The sequence below is a fragment of the Callithrix jacchus genome, chromosome 15 (genome assembly GCF_049354715.1).
Source record: "Callithrix jacchus isolate 240 chromosome 15, calJac240_pri, whole genome shotgun sequence".
Lineage (NCBI taxonomy): Eukaryota > Metazoa > Chordata > Mammalia > Primates > Cebidae > Callithrix > Callithrix jacchus.
In genome coordinates, this window is record NC_133516.1 from 25,395,228 (window position 1) to 25,413,605 (window position 18,378).

General features: G+C 39.6%; 2 protein-coding genes and 1 non-coding gene across 3 annotated transcripts in view; all 3 read right to left on the reverse strand.

Moving 5' to 3' along the window:
• The window catches only part of PAK2 (p21 (RAC1) activated kinase 2), an 85,663-nt gene extending 82,017 nt beyond the window's left edge, over positions 1 to 3,646 (reverse strand). The window contains exon 1 of the mRNA XM_078350585.1: positions 3,544 to 3,646. The gene's annotated coding sequence lies outside the window, so the exon portion shown is untranslated. The remainder of the gene's footprint in view (positions 1 to 3,543) is intronic.
• On the reverse strand, positions 518 to 18,296 carry PIGX (phosphatidylinositol glycan anchor biosynthesis class X). The gene is made up of 6 exons (XM_017964811.4): positions 18,030 to 18,296; positions 13,695 to 13,758; positions 5,619 to 5,760; positions 4,016 to 4,229; positions 3,544 to 3,644; positions 518 to 714 (listed from the first exon to the last, which is right to left on the reverse strand). Exons 4-6 carry the CDS (start codon positions 4,224 to 4,226, stop codon positions 571 to 573), a joined length of 456 nt encoding a protein of 151 aa, XP_017820300.2. The 5' UTR covers positions 4,227 to 4,229; positions 5,619 to 5,760; positions 13,695 to 13,758; positions 18,030 to 18,296; the 3' UTR covers positions 518 to 570.
• LOC118148195 (U4atac minor spliceosomal RNA) lies at positions 12,379 to 12,504 on the reverse strand. The gene has a single exon (XR_004734971.1). It is a non-coding gene; the product is annotated as a U4atac minor spliceosomal RNA (small nuclear RNA).
• Positions 18,297 to 18,378: the final 82 nt, after the last annotated feature.

An 18,378-nucleotide genomic window follows, 5' to 3' on the forward strand; every position in this document is an offset into this window, starting at 1 on the left:
GTACCCACCACCACGCCCAGCTAATTTTTGTGTTTTTAGTAGAGATGGGGGTTTCACCAAGCTAATCTTGAACTCCAGTCCTCAGGTGATCCACCCACCTCAGCCTCCCAAAGTGCTGGGATTAAAGGCGTGAGCCACTGTGCCTGGCCTATTTTATTCTTATTTGTATGGTTTTCACAATTTGTAGCTTAAATGGAAAGTATTCACAAAATGAGAATAATTTGTCTCTACTACATAAGGAAATAATTTTTCTATCCCAAATGAAGATAAAGTCACTTCTCACTAAATAGACATCAATTTAGCAGAATTGTTTCCTCTTAGGGCATTTGATGCTTGAGGATTACCGAGCATCTGTGCAATAGAGCACTAAATTTTGGAATTAGCTGAGGCCATTTGTGGCCAAACTTACGTTTACTAGAGGAAATCTGGGATCATTCTCAGATTTCCTCTAGTAAACGTAAGTTTGGCCACAAATGATAAAAGTTACTAGCTCAATTCTAGAAGAACACCTCTCATCAGAATTTAATAGATCTTATTTAGGTTTCTAGGAAGCATTTAACTACATAAAACTTATAGGGAAAAATGGCCATATTTGAAAACTGTTACAAGGATCAAAGTACAGCACAGGATTGTAATGAGCAGAGTCACAGAACATACTAAAGAGGTATGTATAGTCAGTCCCACTGGAACCTGCAGAATCACATTCTTATATACCTATGGAGAGAGAGAGAAAAAAAATAGATATTTAAAATGCATGTCATGGGCCAGGCATGGTAGTTCATGCCTGTAATCCCAGCACTTTGGGAGGCCAAGACAGACAGATCACTTGAGGTCAGGAGTTTGAAACCAGCCTGGCCAACCATGTGAAACTCTGTCTCTACTAAAAATACAAAACTTAGCCAGGTGTGATGGCAGGTGCCTGTAATGCCAGCTACTCGGGAGGCTAAGGCAGAAGAATCACTTGAACCTGGGAGGTGGAGGTTTGCAGTGAGCTAAGATCATGCTACAGCACTCCAACCTGGGCGACAGAGCAAGACTCCGTCTCAATCTCAATCAATCAATCAATCAAATTCATGTCATAAAGTGAGACCAATATTTCTTTGATTTTTAATTGGATCTTTTTCTTTTAAATAACTTTCAGCCAGTGCTACACTATATGTAATATTATTGGTTTGAATGACTTTTGAATCTAACATTTCATTTAATGTTACAGAATCAGACTCAATTCCCACAATAATTTGTTAAATCTCTTTAGTTCTGATTTTTCTGCTTTTTACATAGAGTTAAGTATATTCTTTTAAGAAAAGCTATATCCGCCAGCCACGGTGGCTGATGCCTGTAATCCCAGCACTTTGGGAGACCGAGGCAGGTGGATCACGAGATCAGGAGTTCGAGACCAGCCTGGCCAACATAGTGAAACCCCATCTCTATTAAAAATACAAAAATTAGCTGGATGTGGTAGTGTGAGCCTGTAATCCCAGCTACTCAGAAAGTTGAGGCAGGAGAATCGCTTGAACCCAGAAGGCAGAGGTTGCAGTGAGCCGAGATTGTACCAATGTGTGCCAGCCTGGGCGACAGAGTGAGACACTGTCTCAAAAAAAAAAAAAGAGAAGCTATATCCCAGTGTCACCTCTGGAATCAATATAAACATTTACTTCCTCTTACCATGCTTCAAATTAGAACACTAGAACACAGAATTCTCTCTAAATTGAAGACTTAGAGGAAAAACATTAGAACAACAAAAAACTAAATTATCCTTTATTCCTGTTTGCCTTTCTCTCCCCAGATAGCTTTTAAAACCTTGTTATTCACATATTATACAACTGAATGTGATCTTTCCCATGAACAGCAATACAAAAGCTCCTATATTCAACTCAGTTTCTTTTTTCTATTTGGTTTTAAAGATAAAGGGGTTCAATTAAAAATACTGGAAAAGTTTATACTTTAAAAATAAGTTTTAAAAAACATTAAAGTGTAGGTAACTTGGCAATACTTTTTGTTTTTGTTCTGTAAATACCTGAATTATGATTTCACAACCCCAAAAATAAAAGTTACCAACCCAATCAGTAACAAAGTGCAATCTGAAAACCATCATTCAAAAAATGCCACCTTCAACAAACCTTGGGATGGAATACCACCTTAGTAATGGTCATCTATTTTTCTGGTATATATAAAGATGAAATATATATAAAGTTGGCTGGGTGTGGGGGGTCATACCTGTAATCCCAGCACTTTGGGAGGCTGAGGTGGGCAGATCACAAGGTCAGGAGTTCGAGACCAGCCTGGCCAACATAGTGAAACCCCCATCTCTATTAAAAATACAAAAATCAGCCATGCCTGAGGTTCCAGCTACTTGAGAGGCTGAGGCTCGAACCCGGGAGGCAGAGGTTGTGGTGGTAAGCCAAGACTGCACCACTGCATTCCAGCCTGGACAACAGAGTGAGGCTCCATATCAAAATAAACAAACTATATTTAAAGTATTAAATTATGATCTTTTATGGCAAGTTACAGAGTTTTAAAGACAACTGAGGCCAGGTGTGGTGGCTCACATCTGTGATCCCAGCATTGTGGGAAGCTGAGGCAGGTAGACCACCTGAGGTCCGGAGTTTGAAATCCAACAAGGTGAAATCCCATTTCTACTAAAAATACAAAACTTAGCTAAGCATGGTGGCAGGTGCTTGTAGTCCCAGCTACTCAGGAGGCTGAGACAGGAGAATTGCTTGAACCCAGGAGGCAGAGGTTACAGTGAGCTGAGATCGTGCTACTGCACTCCAGCCTGGGAGACAGTGTAAGGCTCTGTCTCAAATAAATAAAAAGACAATGGAATTCAAAATGTTTTAATATGGTCATTACTTATCTTGTAGCAATGCACACCAAGAATCTGCTAAATCAATAAATCATAAATACTAAGCATACTCCTCATTGACATAAACAATCACATGCAGGTCTCCAGATGTATTTTAGAGTTTGAGAAAAATTTTCAGGTACCATATGGCAAATGGCAACCTACTCAAAAACAATTCTACATTGCATAAGATTGCACGGTCAACCATCTCCCCAACTGTCTGTTCAAAGAAAGTTGCCTAACAAAAAAATAGCAGTGCTTTGTAGTAACCCTTAGTTGTAAGAACAAACAGCCTTTTATGTTAAAAAATGCTAATCCCAGCCAGGTGCGGTGGCTCACTCCTGTAATCCCAGCACTTTGGGAGGCTGAGGTGGGCGGATCACCTCAGGTCAGGAGTTTGAGACAAGCCTGGCCAACAGGGTGAAACCCGCTCTCTACAAAAAATTAGCCAGGTGTAGTTGTGGGTGCCTGTAATCCCAGCTACTTGGGAGGATGAAGCAGGAGAATCACTTGAACTTGGTTGGCGGAAGTTGCAGTGAGCTGAGATTGTGCCGTTGCACTCCAGCTTGGGCAACAAGAGCAAGACACCGGCTCAAAAAAAAAAAAAGGGAAATGTTAATCCCTTAAATGTGGCAGAAATAGAAAGATATTTAAATGAGGCAGCATAATCTAAAAAACAACATAAAATATGAGCTTACTGATTTATACTTCATCTTGTTCCACTGGCAGATATCCTCATTCTCCAAAGCACAAGGAGCTGCCACTTCTGAGTGAGCCCAGCATTTCAAAATCGAGAACTCTGAGGAAAGTGGTAGAAAATGATGTCAGAAAACCTGTATTTGGACTCAGAGCTAGGCTTGTATTAAACCTCAACAGATAGAAGTAGTCAAATATTTTAACACATTATGTATATGATTTGGACCCATCTATCACATACCGTTATTTTAGCATCCTTTTTATGTGAATGCCTAAGAAATTAGAAAATTACAAAAGTATTGCAGAAGTTGAACGTGACTCTTTTTTTTTGAGACTTTTATGTGTGCTTTATTTTATAATCAAAAAGTTAAAAGAAAAAGAAACATGCTCTTGCCATCCCTGTCCTTGACTGCAACTTGCCACCATGCCTTTATTCTTATTTTTCAACCCTCAGAAAACACTTGCAACCCTTACCTTGGTCACAATATATCAACAAATCTGGGTTACTGACCACAGTAAAGGTTTCTCCATCTTTACTATGTGGCCGATGATAGCGGTAGTGCACAGGCAAAAAGGCTTGAAAACAATCAATGCACTGTGAATCTCGTCTGGCATAAATGAGAACTTCAGATTCCTTGGACAAATAGTTAGGGGCCTCTACATCAAAATTTTCCGAAACCATCATTGCCTGTTCAAAAAGAAAATAAATATTAATAAAGAAGAAATGAATGAGGAAGATTTTTTTTAAAGTTAAAACCAGAAGACTGCTATACAGATGATAAAGAGCAGTGTCAAATTTGCCTTCTTTATAAACAATTTCATGCCCCTTCCAGCCTCGATTTTAAGGAGAAAAACACAAGTTTATTTACGTTTAAAGAAGTTTGCTTACTAAAGGTAAACTGGGGAAATTATATTCTAGGGTACCAAATTTCCCCATAATAAGAAATTATTTCTGGCCACCTCACGCCTGTAATCCCAGCACTGTGGGAGTCTGAAGCAGGCAGATCACAAGATCATGAGTTCTAGACCAGCCTGGCAAAAATGGTGAAACCCCGTCTCTACTAAAAACACAAAAATTAGCTGGGCGTGGTGGCACACGTCTGTAATCCCAGCTATTCGGGAGGCTGAGGCAGGAGAATCACTTGAACCTGGGAGGTGGAGGTTCCAGTGAGCCGAGATCACAACACTACACTCTAGCCTGGACGACAGAGCAAGACTCCATCTCAAAAAATAAAAATAGAAAAAATTGAAAACATTATTTCTGTGATATTTTCTTATTAATCTTTGTTTAGGTGACAAAACAGGTGCCTAAGAACAGAGAAATTTTGTGACTATAGCATTATTCAGTAACTACAAAAACTATGACAAAGGGTTCAACATGTATTGAGTTAAAATGATTGGTATCATTCTGATAATTTCCTGTTCTTCAGAGAAGCAAGCGAGATGGCAATGAGTAAGAGCTCTGCGGTCAGGAAGTCAAAGTAAAGGTCAGCACTCTTTCTAGAGAGGGTATAAAAAGTTAATGGAAAAAACAGTAAATGATTTTTTAAAATAATATGGTAAAAATTATTTTAAATAAAAGTATAGTATTCTACATCAACAGTGAAAATGTCCACGTGACAGAAATTAGACCTGAGTTATAATGTGTGTATTTATTATGCATATATATCCACATATATGCATATTCATGTATACAAAGGTATATGCACACACACATATAGGCATTATATACAAAACCTATGTGCATATGTATGGATGTACACACATACAACTTCTCTTCAGATTGTCCATGCAAAACCCTGGTATAACTCATAGAAACAAACAGCATTAACTCCTTCCCATCACATCAAGCATCCTAACTTTCCTGTGACAGTGACACCAAGTGCTACATTGTCATTATATGTTGTTCCTTTTCAGTTAATCACAGCAGTAATAGAACTCATTGGCAAAAGCCAAGGAATTATATAATCAAGACCTTAGAAGTAGTCAAATTAAACCACTGTCCCAATGAAGGCATTTTTCAGGTATACAGCCTAACTTAATTTCTCTCCACAAAAAAATCTCCTAATAACTGTACCTCTGTTATGTTTCTCTCTCGTAATGAAGCCAACTCATATGGATCCACAAAAAGTCCTGTAGGAATGTTCTGTTTAATTAAGAGTCGGCACCTCTGTAAGTCCTCAATGCCTTCTCCAAACTTCACTTTTATTAAAAGGTCTCTGTAAGACAAGTGCATTTAGTCAATCTCTTCATTCAATTGTTAAATGAGGTAACATAATACTACGTTCCTATCAGTGAAAACACTGTATTTCAAATTCATTTTCCAAAAGTACATTATAAGGTCAAATGAAATATGTATAACATGTCAGAATCATCCATTAGATCTTTCATAATTCATGTCATAAGCCACTATAGCATTACTGTAAAAATAGACAAAGAACAATGGAAAGGAATGGAATCCAATAACATACAATTTTCAATAAAGGTACCAGTGCTCTTTAATGGGGAAAGGATAGTCTTTTCAATAAATGGTACTGAAACACTGGATATTTACCTAGAAAAAAATAGGCCAGAAGGCGGGCACAGTGGCTCACGCCTATAATCCTAGCACTTTGGAAGGCCGAGGCAGGCTGATTGCCTGAGCTCAGGAGTTCGAGACCAGCCTGGGTAACATGGCAAGATGCCATCTCTACCAAAAATTCAAAAATCAGCCGGGCATGGTGGCACATGCCTGTGGTCCACCTACTCAGGAGGCTAAGGCAGGAGAACTGCTTGAGCCAGAAGGCGGAGGTTGCAGTAAGCCAAGATCATGCCTTTGTACTACAGCCTGAGTGACAGAGCAAAACCCCGTCTAAAAAAAAAAAAAAGGCTCGGAATGGTGGCTCATGCCTGTAACCCCAGCACTTTAGGAGGCCGATGTGAGATTATCGTTTGAAGCCAGTAGTTTGAGACCAGCCTAAGCAACATAGAGATTCCTGTCTCTATAAAATATAAAAAAATTAGTCAGGTGTGGTGATGTATGCCCATAGTCCCAACTACAAGGGAGGGTGTGGTAGGAGAATCTTTTGAGCCTGGGAGGTTGAGGCTGCAGTGAGCTCTGAAAGCACCACTATATTCCAGCTTGGGAGACAGAGACAAGATCCTGTCTCAAGAAAAAAAGAAAGAGAGAGAAGGTGTTTTTTTAAAAACGTATTCCAACTTTAAGAGATGGAGAATATAATTTCTGAAATAAAAGCGTATCCAAATGTAATTAAAAGTCATTAGCTGTTGAAGAAAAAAAGATCAGTGACACTTGGGGACAGAGGAACAGAAATTATCTACTGAAGCACAGAGAGGAAAAAAGACCAGGAAGAAAAAAAGGAACAGCCTCCATGGCTTTTAAACAATATCAAGTAGTCTAGTATACCTATAATTGGAGTTCCTAAATAAGAAGAGAGAATGTAACAGAAAAAAAAAGAAGATATAATGGCTGAACACTTTCTGAATTGCATAAAAATTATTAATCTATAAATCCAAGCAGCTCAACCAACCCCAAGCAGGATAAATACAAAGAAAATCACATCAAGGCACATTATTATCCAGTCAATGGAAAAAAGTCTTAAAAACTATCAAAAATTATGTAGAGAGTAACAAAGATAAGAATAAGCTAGAGGATAAGCTAGAGGATAATGGAGCAACCTATTTAAAGTACTAAAAGAAAAGCTGTCAATCTATAATTTTATATACAGCAGGAAAAACTTTCAAAAATAAAGGCAAAATAAAAATTCACACAAACTAAGAGAATTTGTCACTGCAAGAAATGACAGAAAGTAAATGATACTAGACAGAAACATAAATCTGTAAGAAAGAAGAGATCAGAAATGGTAAATATGTGAGAGAATATGAAATATTTTTCTCTCATGTTTTAATTGCTTTCAAATATGATTGATAGACAAATTGGAACCCTTGTGCATTGTTAGTGGGACTGTAAAATGATGTGGCCACTATGGAAAACTGTATGACAATTTTTCAAAAAATTAAAATAGAATTATCATATGATCCAGCAATTCCACTTCTGGGTATATCCCCAAAAGAAATGAAAGCAGGCATTTAAGAGACAATTGTAAATCCTGTTCACAGCAGCATTATTTGCAACAGCCAAAAGGCAGGAGCAACCAAAGTGCCCATCAACAACGAATGGATAAGCAAGATGTGGTATAAACATACAATGGAATATTATTCAGCTTTAAAAAGAAGGGAAATTCTGACATACCCTAAAACATGCATGAACTGTGAGAACATTATGCTAAGTGAAATAAGCTAGTCACAAATATTATATGATTCCGTTTATATGAAGTACCTAGAGGAGTCAAATTCACAGAGAAAGTAGAATGATGGTTGCCAGGAGCTGGGAGAAGGGGGAATGAGTAGTTATTGCTTAATAGGCAAAGAGTTTCAGTTTTACAAAACAAAGAGTTCTGTAAATGAATAGTGGTGATGGCACAATAATGTGAATGTACTTGATGCCACTGAATTGTACACTTAAAAATAGTTACAATTGTAGTTAGTTGGGTGCAGTGGCTCATGCCTGTAATCTCAGACCTTTGGGAGGCTGAGGTGGGTGGATCACAAGGTCAGAAGTTTGAGACCAGCCTGACCAACATGGTGAAACCCCATCTCTGCTAAAAACACAAAAAATTAGCCCGATGTGGTGGTGCGTGCCTATAATCCCAGCTACTCAGGAGGCTGAGGGAGGAGAATTGCTTGAATCCAGGAGGTGGAGGTTGCAGTAAGCTGAGAAGGCACCACTACATTCCAGCCTGTGTGACAGAGTAAGACTCCATCTCAAAATAAAAAAAAAATTAAAATTGTAAATTTTATGTTTTGGGTATTTTATCACAATTAAAATAAATAATGTAAAAAGTGACTGCTTAAAGAAAAACCAGTAACAATATATTGTGGGGTTCATAACACAAGTGAAAAATGAAGTAAAATACGTAATTACAATAGCATAGAGAAAAGAAGGAAATGAAACCATTCTGATAGAACAGTATCTGTGACATGGAATAAAATTATTTGAAGGTAGACTGTGATAGGTAACAATTGCACACTGTAAACCCTAAAGCAACAAATTAAAAACAGAGAGAAGTACAGCTATAAGCCAAAAATTGAGACAAAATAGAATGCTTAAAAAATACTCAAGACATCCAAAATAAGGCAAAAAAAAAAAAAAAAAAGGAAAATACTAGATGGAACAAATAGAAAAAAAGTAGCAAGATAAATTTAAACCAAACCAACCATATTAATATTTACATGAAAAATAAATGGCCTAATCACTCCAATTAGAATGCAGAGACTGACAGATGGACAAAAGAGCAACTCCTTTCACAGGCTCTTGGGATTTGGAAAGAAAAAAAAGGCCATCCTTAACTATATGCTATCATACGCTATCTATAGGAAACACACTGAGGGTAAAGACAGAAAGTTTAAAGCAAAAGGATAGAAAAGATATGCAAATATTAATAATAAATATGGGATGGCTATATTAATATTAGAATAAGGAGACTCTAGGACAAGGAATATGGTCAGTCATAAAAAAAGACATTATATAAAGATAAAAGGGCCAATTCATCAAGAACATCAAGAACAATCCTAAATGTAGCATACACACCCAAAAACAGAGCTTCAAAACAGTCACTGTTAAATTCTATTAAATATTAAAGGAAGAAATAATAACAATGCTACACAAGCAGAAAATAGAGAAGAACGTGTTTCCCAATCTATTTTATAAGGCCAACAATGCCATTGACAGTGAAACCAGAATAACACATCACAACACAGTAATGGACCAATAGCCTTCATGAACATACAAGTAAAAATACTTAGCAAGTTATTAGCAAAACAAATACAGACGTATTTCAAGAAGATAATATTGCATGACCAAGGGATAGGTTTACTATTGGAAACATCAGTGTACTTCATCATATTAACAGAATAAAGTATAAAAATTGTATGATCCTCTCAAAACAGAGGAAGAAAAAGTATCTGACAAAATTAATACCTAATCATGAAAAAAACCTCTCAGGAAACTAGAAGTTAAGAGAAAGTCCTCAACGGATAAAAGCTATCTACAAAAAACCTAACACAAATATACTTCATAGTGAAATACCTATACCCTTACCTTTTTTTTTTTTCTTTTTTGAGACAGGTCACACTCTGTTGCCCAGGTTGCAGTGCAGTGGCACGATCTTGGCTCACTGACACCTCAGCCTCCTGGGTTCATGGGACTCTCCCGTCCCAGTCTTCCAAGTAGCTGGGATTACAGGCACCTGCCACCACACCCAGCTAATTTTTTGTATTTTTAGTAGAGATGGGGGGCCAGGCTGATGTCAAACTGCTGACACTCCGGTGATCTGCCTGCCTCGGCCTCCCAAAGTGCTGGGATTACAGGCATGAGCCACAGTGCCCAGCCAAGTAATTACTTTAAATGGCCAAAACCTGCAATTACTTTTGCACCAGCCTAATACATGGTTAAGACCAGCTGAAAAAAAAATCTAAATAAATGAAGATGCCATATTCATGGATTAAAACATTCATTAATTAATGTTAACACATCAATTATCTCCAAATTGATCTAGAGTTTCATCAATCTCAAGCAAAATTTTATGAAGCTTTTTTGAAGCAATCATTAACCTGATTTAAAAATTTATATGGAAATGCAAAAGATCTAGGATAACCAGAAGAATTTTTTTGGAAAAAAAAAAAAGTTGGTGGATTCATACTTTCTGATGGTCAAGATACTTACCAAGATGGTCATATAGATCAGGAGTTGGAAAACTTTTTCTGTAAAGAGCCTGACAGTAAATAATTTAGGCTTTGCAAGCCACATATAGTGTCTGCTGCAGTTTTCTTTGCTTTGGTTTTCTTTCTTGAGAAAGGGTCTCACTCTGTTGCCCAAGCTGTCGTGCAATGGCATGATCTTGGCTCACTGGAACCTCAATCTCCTGGACTCAAGATCTGCTCATTTCAGCCTCCTAAGTAGCTAAGACTACAGCTGCATGTCACCATGTCTGGCTAATTTTTGTTTTTTTTGTTTTTGGTAGAAATGGGGTTTCACCATGTCACCCAGGCTGGTCTCATACTCCTGGGCTCAAGGGACCCGCCCACTTCAACCTCCCAAAGTGCTGGGATTACAGATGTGCACCACCATACCTGGGCTACTTTTGTTTTTTAATCTTTAAAAATGTAAAAAATGTAACTGGGCATGATAGTATGCACCTGTTGTCCCAGCTACTAAGGAGGCTGAGGCAGGAGGATCACTTGAGCCCAGGAGTTCCACCCTGCAGTGAGCAATTATTGTGCCACTGCATTCCAGCCTGGGTAAGAGTGGGACCCTGTCTAAGAAAATGAAATGGCAAGCCATAACAGGGAGAAAATATTCTCAATGCATACATCTACCAAAGGATTTATATCAAAAATACATATGTGAAGAATGCTTACAACTTAATAAGATAATAAACAACCCAACTTAAAAATGGGTGTTTTCATTTAAGCAAACACTTCCCAAAGGAAGATATGAAATAAACATGGTGGAAAGATGCTCGACATTATTAGTCATCAAGGAAATGCAAATTAAAACTTCAATGAAATGCCACTACACAGCCACCAGAATGTCTAAGACTAATCATATCCAGTGTTGCTGAAGAAATGGGAAAAAGAGAATTCTCACACGTTGCTGGTGAAATGTAAAATGGTATAACCACTTTGGAAAACAGTTTGACAGTTTCTTAAAAGGTTCAACATATATCTACCATATACTCAGAAATTCCACTCATCAATATCTACCCAAGAGAAATGGAAACATGTCCACACAAAGACATGTACACAAATGTTCATGGCAGCTTGTTTCATAACAACAGCCCCAAACTGGAAACTACTCCCATGCCATTGATAAGTGAATGGATAAACACATTTCAGCACTTAGCAACAAAAAAGAGCAAACTACTTCTATATAGAACATGTATGAATCTCACTGACATAACACTGAAAGAAGCCAGATATAAAAAAGCATATACTGTGTGATTTCATTTATATAAAAGTCTAGAAAACCTATACAGTGACAGAAAACAGACAAGTGGTTGGCTGTGAGTGGGTATGTGAGGAAGAGTAACTGGAAGCAGCACACAGGTATTTTTTAGGATAGAAATGTTCTATATTTTGATTCTGGTCTGGCTGTGGTTACATGAGTGTATACATGTGTCAAAACTCAATGAGGTTGATTTTTTTAAACTATGAAATAATTCTATTATAATTCCTTGGAATTATATAAGCAAGGCACTGAGAGGCTAAGTAACTTATCTAGCCAAGATTCAAATGATCATAGTTTTACTCTAAGGCCCACATCATTAGCCATATAGATATATTTTCTATAAAAGCAGAATATACCTATAATCTATTTTCTCCTGGACATTATACACATATTTATGAACAGGTAATACTTTTATAATCAGAAAAAGCATATGTATTTTAAAAAGACAGAGACCCTTCAGGACCTCCCTCCAAGATCACATTCAATCCATTAATCAGAAGATACTGGATATATTTGTGAATCTTTATGAAGTCATTCACCTCTATTGTCTTCCAATACACATTTCTTCATCTTGTTCACAAATGTAAAATGTAAAACTTGGTCAAAAGTCTTCCAGAAAATCTGTATATAGAGATACTATAATTATAGTATTTCCCTGATCTACCTATCAAGTAACTCTGTAAAGAAAATATTTGTAATACATTCATGCAAATTCTCAAAGATCACCACTTCTTATTTATTTATTTTTCATGAAAAAGAGGTTTTTCATTTTACCAAAAATTGCACCAAGGTAAAGCTAAGCTCCAGTTGATGCATACATGTTGTGTAGGCATTAGCAGTATTGCCCTTACTACATACTCACTGGACTGCAGCACAACCCCAAGAAAAGCACGGTTATACCACCTCTTCTGTGTTCACAAACCATCCTTTTAATAATGTGGTCTAGGCCGGGCACAGTGGCTCACGCCTGTAATCCCAGCACTTTGGGAGGTCAAGGTGGGAGGATCATTTGAGATCAGGAGTTCGAGACCAGCCTGACCAACATGGTAAAACCCCATCTCTACTGAAAATACAATAATTAGCTGGGCTTGGTGGTGCATGCCTGGATTCTGAGCTACTTGGGAGGCTCAGGCAAGAGAATCACTTGAACCTGGAAGATGGAGGTTGCGGGGAGCCAAGATCATGCCACTGCACTCTAGCCTAGGCATGACTTAGGGAGACTCCACCTCAAAAAATTTTTTTTTTTCATATAATGGTACTAAATTTGAGTCAGAGCTCTATCACTCTAATTTCTACCACATTATTTAAATTCTTTTAGCTCTACCTCCTTCATCTGAAAACTAAGAAAAAATAATCTATCTCATGCCATTGTGAAGATTAAATGTAATATTATATATAGGTACTAGTTGTACATATAAAAATATACTATATATGAGAAGGTGTGTGTAGGTTCTATACTAATACTATGCCATTTGATACAGAGGACTTGAGCATCTGAGGATTTTGGTATCCTCAGGGGAAGTCCAGGAGGAACCAATCCCCCTCAGATACCAACGGACAATTGTACATGGTAAATAGATATTTGTTTTCTTTTTTGCTCTACTCAGTTATTTTAATCACTATTTCAAAGAGTGAACCACATATGCCATCACTGAATAACTTTGAGAAAGCAAGTGATTTTTCTTTTCTTTTCTTTCTTTTTTCTTTTTGGAGACAAAGTCTCACTCTCTTGCCCAAGCTGGAGTGCAGTGTCGTGATCTCAGCTCACCACAACCTCCACCTCCAGGATTCAAGCGATTCTCCTACCTCAGCCTCCCGAGTTGCAGGGACTATAGGCACACACCACTACACCCAGATCATTTTTTCATGTTTAGTAGAGACGGGGTTTCACTACATTGGCCAAGCTTGTCTTGAACTCCTGACCTTGTGATCTGCCCACCTTGGCCTCCCAAAGTACTAGGATTACAGGCATGAGCCACTGCGCCCAGCCTGATTTTTCAGTTTATATATATTTCAACTACGGCTTTTTGCACACAATTATATGAGACATTATTTTAATAGGAATAGAAATAATGGGCAACTTACCTGTGGAAACCATCTTTCAAAACTTCTTGTCTCAAAGTAATTTCAGAACACGTGGCCCTTATGCCTATAAGAACCAAAGATGTTTTTTAAAAAACAAAAGCACTCAATAAAATAATATTTAAATAATTAGAAAACAGGTATTTTAGTAGGCTTTACTTGCCTAGAAAATCTATCCAACCTAAAAAACAAAAACTTTCAAAATTTAAGCAATTTGAGATATATATAAATCTACTTCCAATATAGCACAGTGATTAGGAACAATGACTCTGGAGTTATCGTGCCTAATTTCAAATCCCCGTCTGTAACTTAACAGCTGTGTCAACTTCGGGCAAGATAGTTTCTCTCTCTATTAGCTCTCATGAGAATTTAATATATGTAGAAGCACTTAGAACAGACCCTACCGACCGCATAGTAAGCATTCTATGTAAGTGTTTGTTATTAATATTGCTTTATTCAGGTGATCCCAAGATGCCAAAAAGGAACAGGATGGCTAAACAGCCAGGTAATCTCCATTTTAATCCTAGTTCACGGAAACTGTGTATCAGATACATAATGGCAACTTCTATATTCTAACATCCATGCCTACAAAACCAGGAAGATGATACATTTATGCCTTGTGGAGATGCTGGAAGGTTTAAGGAAAAAAAAAAAAAAAAAGCAAAGCTGGAGGCACTTAAAGGTTCAATGGGTTCCACTGTAAACTTAGAATAACCAGAAATCTCAGCATACTGACTTCATCGAGAATCCAGACATTAAAGCTATTACTCAGAGCCAGGTGTGCTAGCTCACAACCTGAGGTGGGAATATTGCTTGAACCCAGGGGATGGAGGCTGCAGTGAGCTATGGTTGCATCACTGCACTCAAGCCTGGGTGTCAGAGAAAGAGACCTTGTCTCTAAAGACAAAAAACAAACAAACAAACAAAAACTATTACTCAAAGTAAGCATCTTAAAACTAAAAATTCAGTTACTACTGGCCAGCAACTCTGCCAGGCATTTGCTATGGACCTTTGTCCCCTTTCAAAAGCTGTAAATCTGTGGGAAGAACATTAAAAAAACACACAAGCCTGGACAACACAGTGAAACTCCATCTCCATGAAGAAAAATTAAAAAATTAGCTACTGAGGAGTCTAGGTGAGAGAATGGCTTAGTCCAGGAGGTGGAAGGAGGCTGCAGTGAGCCAATATTGCACCACTATACTCCAGCCTGGGTGACAAAGCCAGATCTTGTCTCAAAAACAAACCAACCAACAAAAAACCCACCCACACACAGAAAACTGTATCTTATTTACATAATCCTATTATTATCATTGAATATTACTGAATCCATCGGATGTGCTTCTGAAAAGATGCATTAAGAAAAAAGAGGTGGGGCCAGGTGCAGTGGCTCACACCTGTAATCCCAGCACTTTGGGAGGCTGAGGCCAGCAGATACCAAGGTCAGGAGTTCGACACCAGCCTGACCAACATAGTGAAACCCCATGTCTACTAAAAATACAAAAATTAGCCAGGCATGGCTTGTGCCTGTAATCCCAGCTACTCAGGAGGCTGAGGCAGGAGAATTGCTTGAATCTGGGAGGGGTAGGTTGCAGAGGGCCAAGATCACACTGCTGCACTCCAGCCCTGGCGACAGAGTGGGACTCTGTCTCCAAAAAAAAAAAAAAAAAGGAAAAGAAAAAAAAGAAAAATGATGTGAAGGTGAAACTATCTGAAGGAATGAAAAAGAATAGGAAAAAATAACATTTGTTAAATAATATCTAGCATGCCAGATCCTCTACTTGGGGCTTTCATGTGTGTTTTAACTTTCACAGTCTAGTAAAGTAAGCAAAATTACTGTTATTTGTTTGCAGGAGGAAATTTGTACTTATAAAGCATCAGTAACTGACCCTGGGTCATACAACTAACTATGTGACCCATTAGAAGCAAGGTTTGCCTGACTTTTAAAGGCTAAGATACTTCCACCAACAATAAAATTGAAATAAATTTTAGTGTTATAGCTTTTCTAGAATTTATCTCGTTATGTTTCACTGGAAAACCTCCAACTCTCAAAAAAGAAATTGTATTTGCTTTGGAGAAGTATATGATCTTTTCCCAAAAAAATAAATCTCCACACCCCGTATGTATCTTGTACTAATCCAGATCTTTCTTTGTTGTTTTTTTTTGTTTGTTTTGTTTTTTGAGACAGAATCTTGCTCTTTTACCAGGCTGGAGTGCAGTGGCTCGATCTCAGCTCACTATAACCTCTGCCTCCCAGGTTCAAGTGATTATCCTGCCTCAGCCTCCCAAGTAGCTGGGACTACAGGCATGTGTCACATGCGGCTAATTTTTGTATTTTTAGTAGAGAGAGAGTTTCACCATGTCAGCCAGGATGGTCTTGCTCTCTCAACCTTGTGATCTGCCTGCCTCAGCCTCCCAAAGTGCTGGGATTACAGACATGAGCCACAGTGCCCGGCCTCTTTGTTCTTTTTTAATTTTGTGTGTGTGTGTGTGTTTTTTTTTTTTTTTAGAGACAAGGCCTTCCTCTGTCACCCAAGCTGGGTGCAGTGGCATGATCACAGCTCACTGCAGCCTTGAACTTAGCAATCCTCTTGCATCAGCCTCCCAAGTAGCTAGGACTACAGGCCCATGCCACCACACATGGCTACTTTTAAATTTTTTTGTAGAGACAGGGTCTTGCTATGTTTTCCAGGCTGGTCTTGAACTCTTGGTCTCAAGCAATCCTCCCACCAGAGCCTCCTGAAGTGTTAGAATTACAGGTATGCGACTGGGCGAGGTGGCTCATGCCTATAATCCCAGCACTTTGGGAGGCTAAGGCGGGCGGATCACCTGAAGTCAGGAGTTTGAGACCAGCCCAACCAACATGGAGAAACCCCGTCTCTACTAAAAATACAAAAAATTAACCAGGTATGGTGGCACACGCCTATAATCCCAGCTACTCCGGAGGCTGAAGCGGGAGAATTGCTTGAACCTGGGAGGTGGAGGTTGTAGTGAGCAGAGATGACGAATTGCACTCCAGCCTGAGCAACAGGAGCGAAACTGTCTCAGAAAAAAAAAAAGAAGAAGAATTACAGGTGTGAGCCACTGTGCCCAGCACAAATCCAGATTTTTCTTCATTGTGTTTAATTTTAATGGGGGTAGGGTGGGAAATGAGAGCTAATATTTACCTATAAATTAAATTAGAAGAAAAATGATTAACAGGCTTAAATCCTATGGGTATGTACACTAGATAGCAGTTGATCGTTGGGATTGGAAAAGGCTAATTTACAAACAGTATGGCAAAACTATTATTATGATTTTAAAGGCAAAAGTACCATTTTGAAAACTAATTTGTTGGACGTGAATTTACCTTCAACATTTTTCCTCTTAAATATTACTTTGGTTGTGGTGAGCTGGCTTTGGAAATTGACTCCTTTGTAATTTTTTTTTTTTTTTTGAGACGGAGTCTCACTCTGTCACCCAGATGGAGTGCAATGGCGTGATCTAGGCTCATTGCAACCTCTGCCTCCCGAGTTCAAGCGATTCTCCAGCCTTAGCCTCCCGAGTACAAGCAGAGGCCATCATGCCCGACTAATTTTGACCCCTTTTTAATTATAAAATGCCAATGTTGGAAACCTCTAGAGATCACCAAATCAAACTGTTTAAAAATTCTTCTTGGCCTCATAATCCTTTCTTTAGATAAACTTGGAAACCCAAAATGTCAACACACAAAAGCAGAGCTTTGCTGATTGACAGATAATAAATGGATCTAAATGGTACGAAGGATGACAGAAACATCCTCATTTTACAGATGGAGAAACTTGCCAGGTTTGTACTTTCCTTCCCCGTCAAACCTTACTACTTTATTGTAATTACTCCTGCACTTGTCCAGCAGTAGTACAAGCAGTTCGCCAACTACTCTTGCACGAACTAGCAGTTTGCCACGGAGTCCCTATATTCAATTTGCGGACTCTCATGCCTCACAGGGCGCTAAGGCCTTGCTGGCCCCTTGGTGATCAGAAGCTTCGTGCAACCCAAGAGCATGCCAAGACGCTTGACGGCTGACCTTCCTTCTCAGCACTTTAGCAACAGGGCGGCCAGTCCAGCCTGGGAACCGCAGAGCCCGAGCCCGACTCTCCAGAGACCCGGGATCCGCCGCAGAGCAGAGCGCACGAGAGGGCAGGGGGACGGAGGAGGGCAAGTGGCTCTGGTGTTTGACCTCCTCCGGCTCGCCCTATCGATCTAGGTCCCGCGCCGGGTCCCCACGTCCCAGCAACCCGCGGAGAGGCAGGGGAGCCGGGACCGCTCACCACGCTCTGGCCCTCGAGCCCCGCCCGCACTCCGCAGCCTGGCCCCCCTTACCGGCGTCAGAGCTTGCGGCAGTGAAGGCCGCGGCGGGCCCGCGCGTGAGCCAGGTCGCCGCCCCGAGGAGCAGCCAGGCGACCGCCCGAACAGCCGCCACCCAAGCCGCCAGGACGTCGGAGGCCGGACGCCCGAGAGGGGCGCGCGGAGCCAGCTGCAGACGCAGGAAGGGGCGTGCACTGGCCGCCCGCCGCTACAGCGCGCTACCGCGGATTTCGCCGCCGGCACCCAGTGCTGGGTACGCGCGCCTAGCGCCCGCGGATCTGCGCTGCCTGCAGCCCCGGCCCCCAAACGTTCCCGCGCGGCGTGAGGCGTCCGTTCCCGCCCCTCAGTTCCCCTCTCCGCCCTC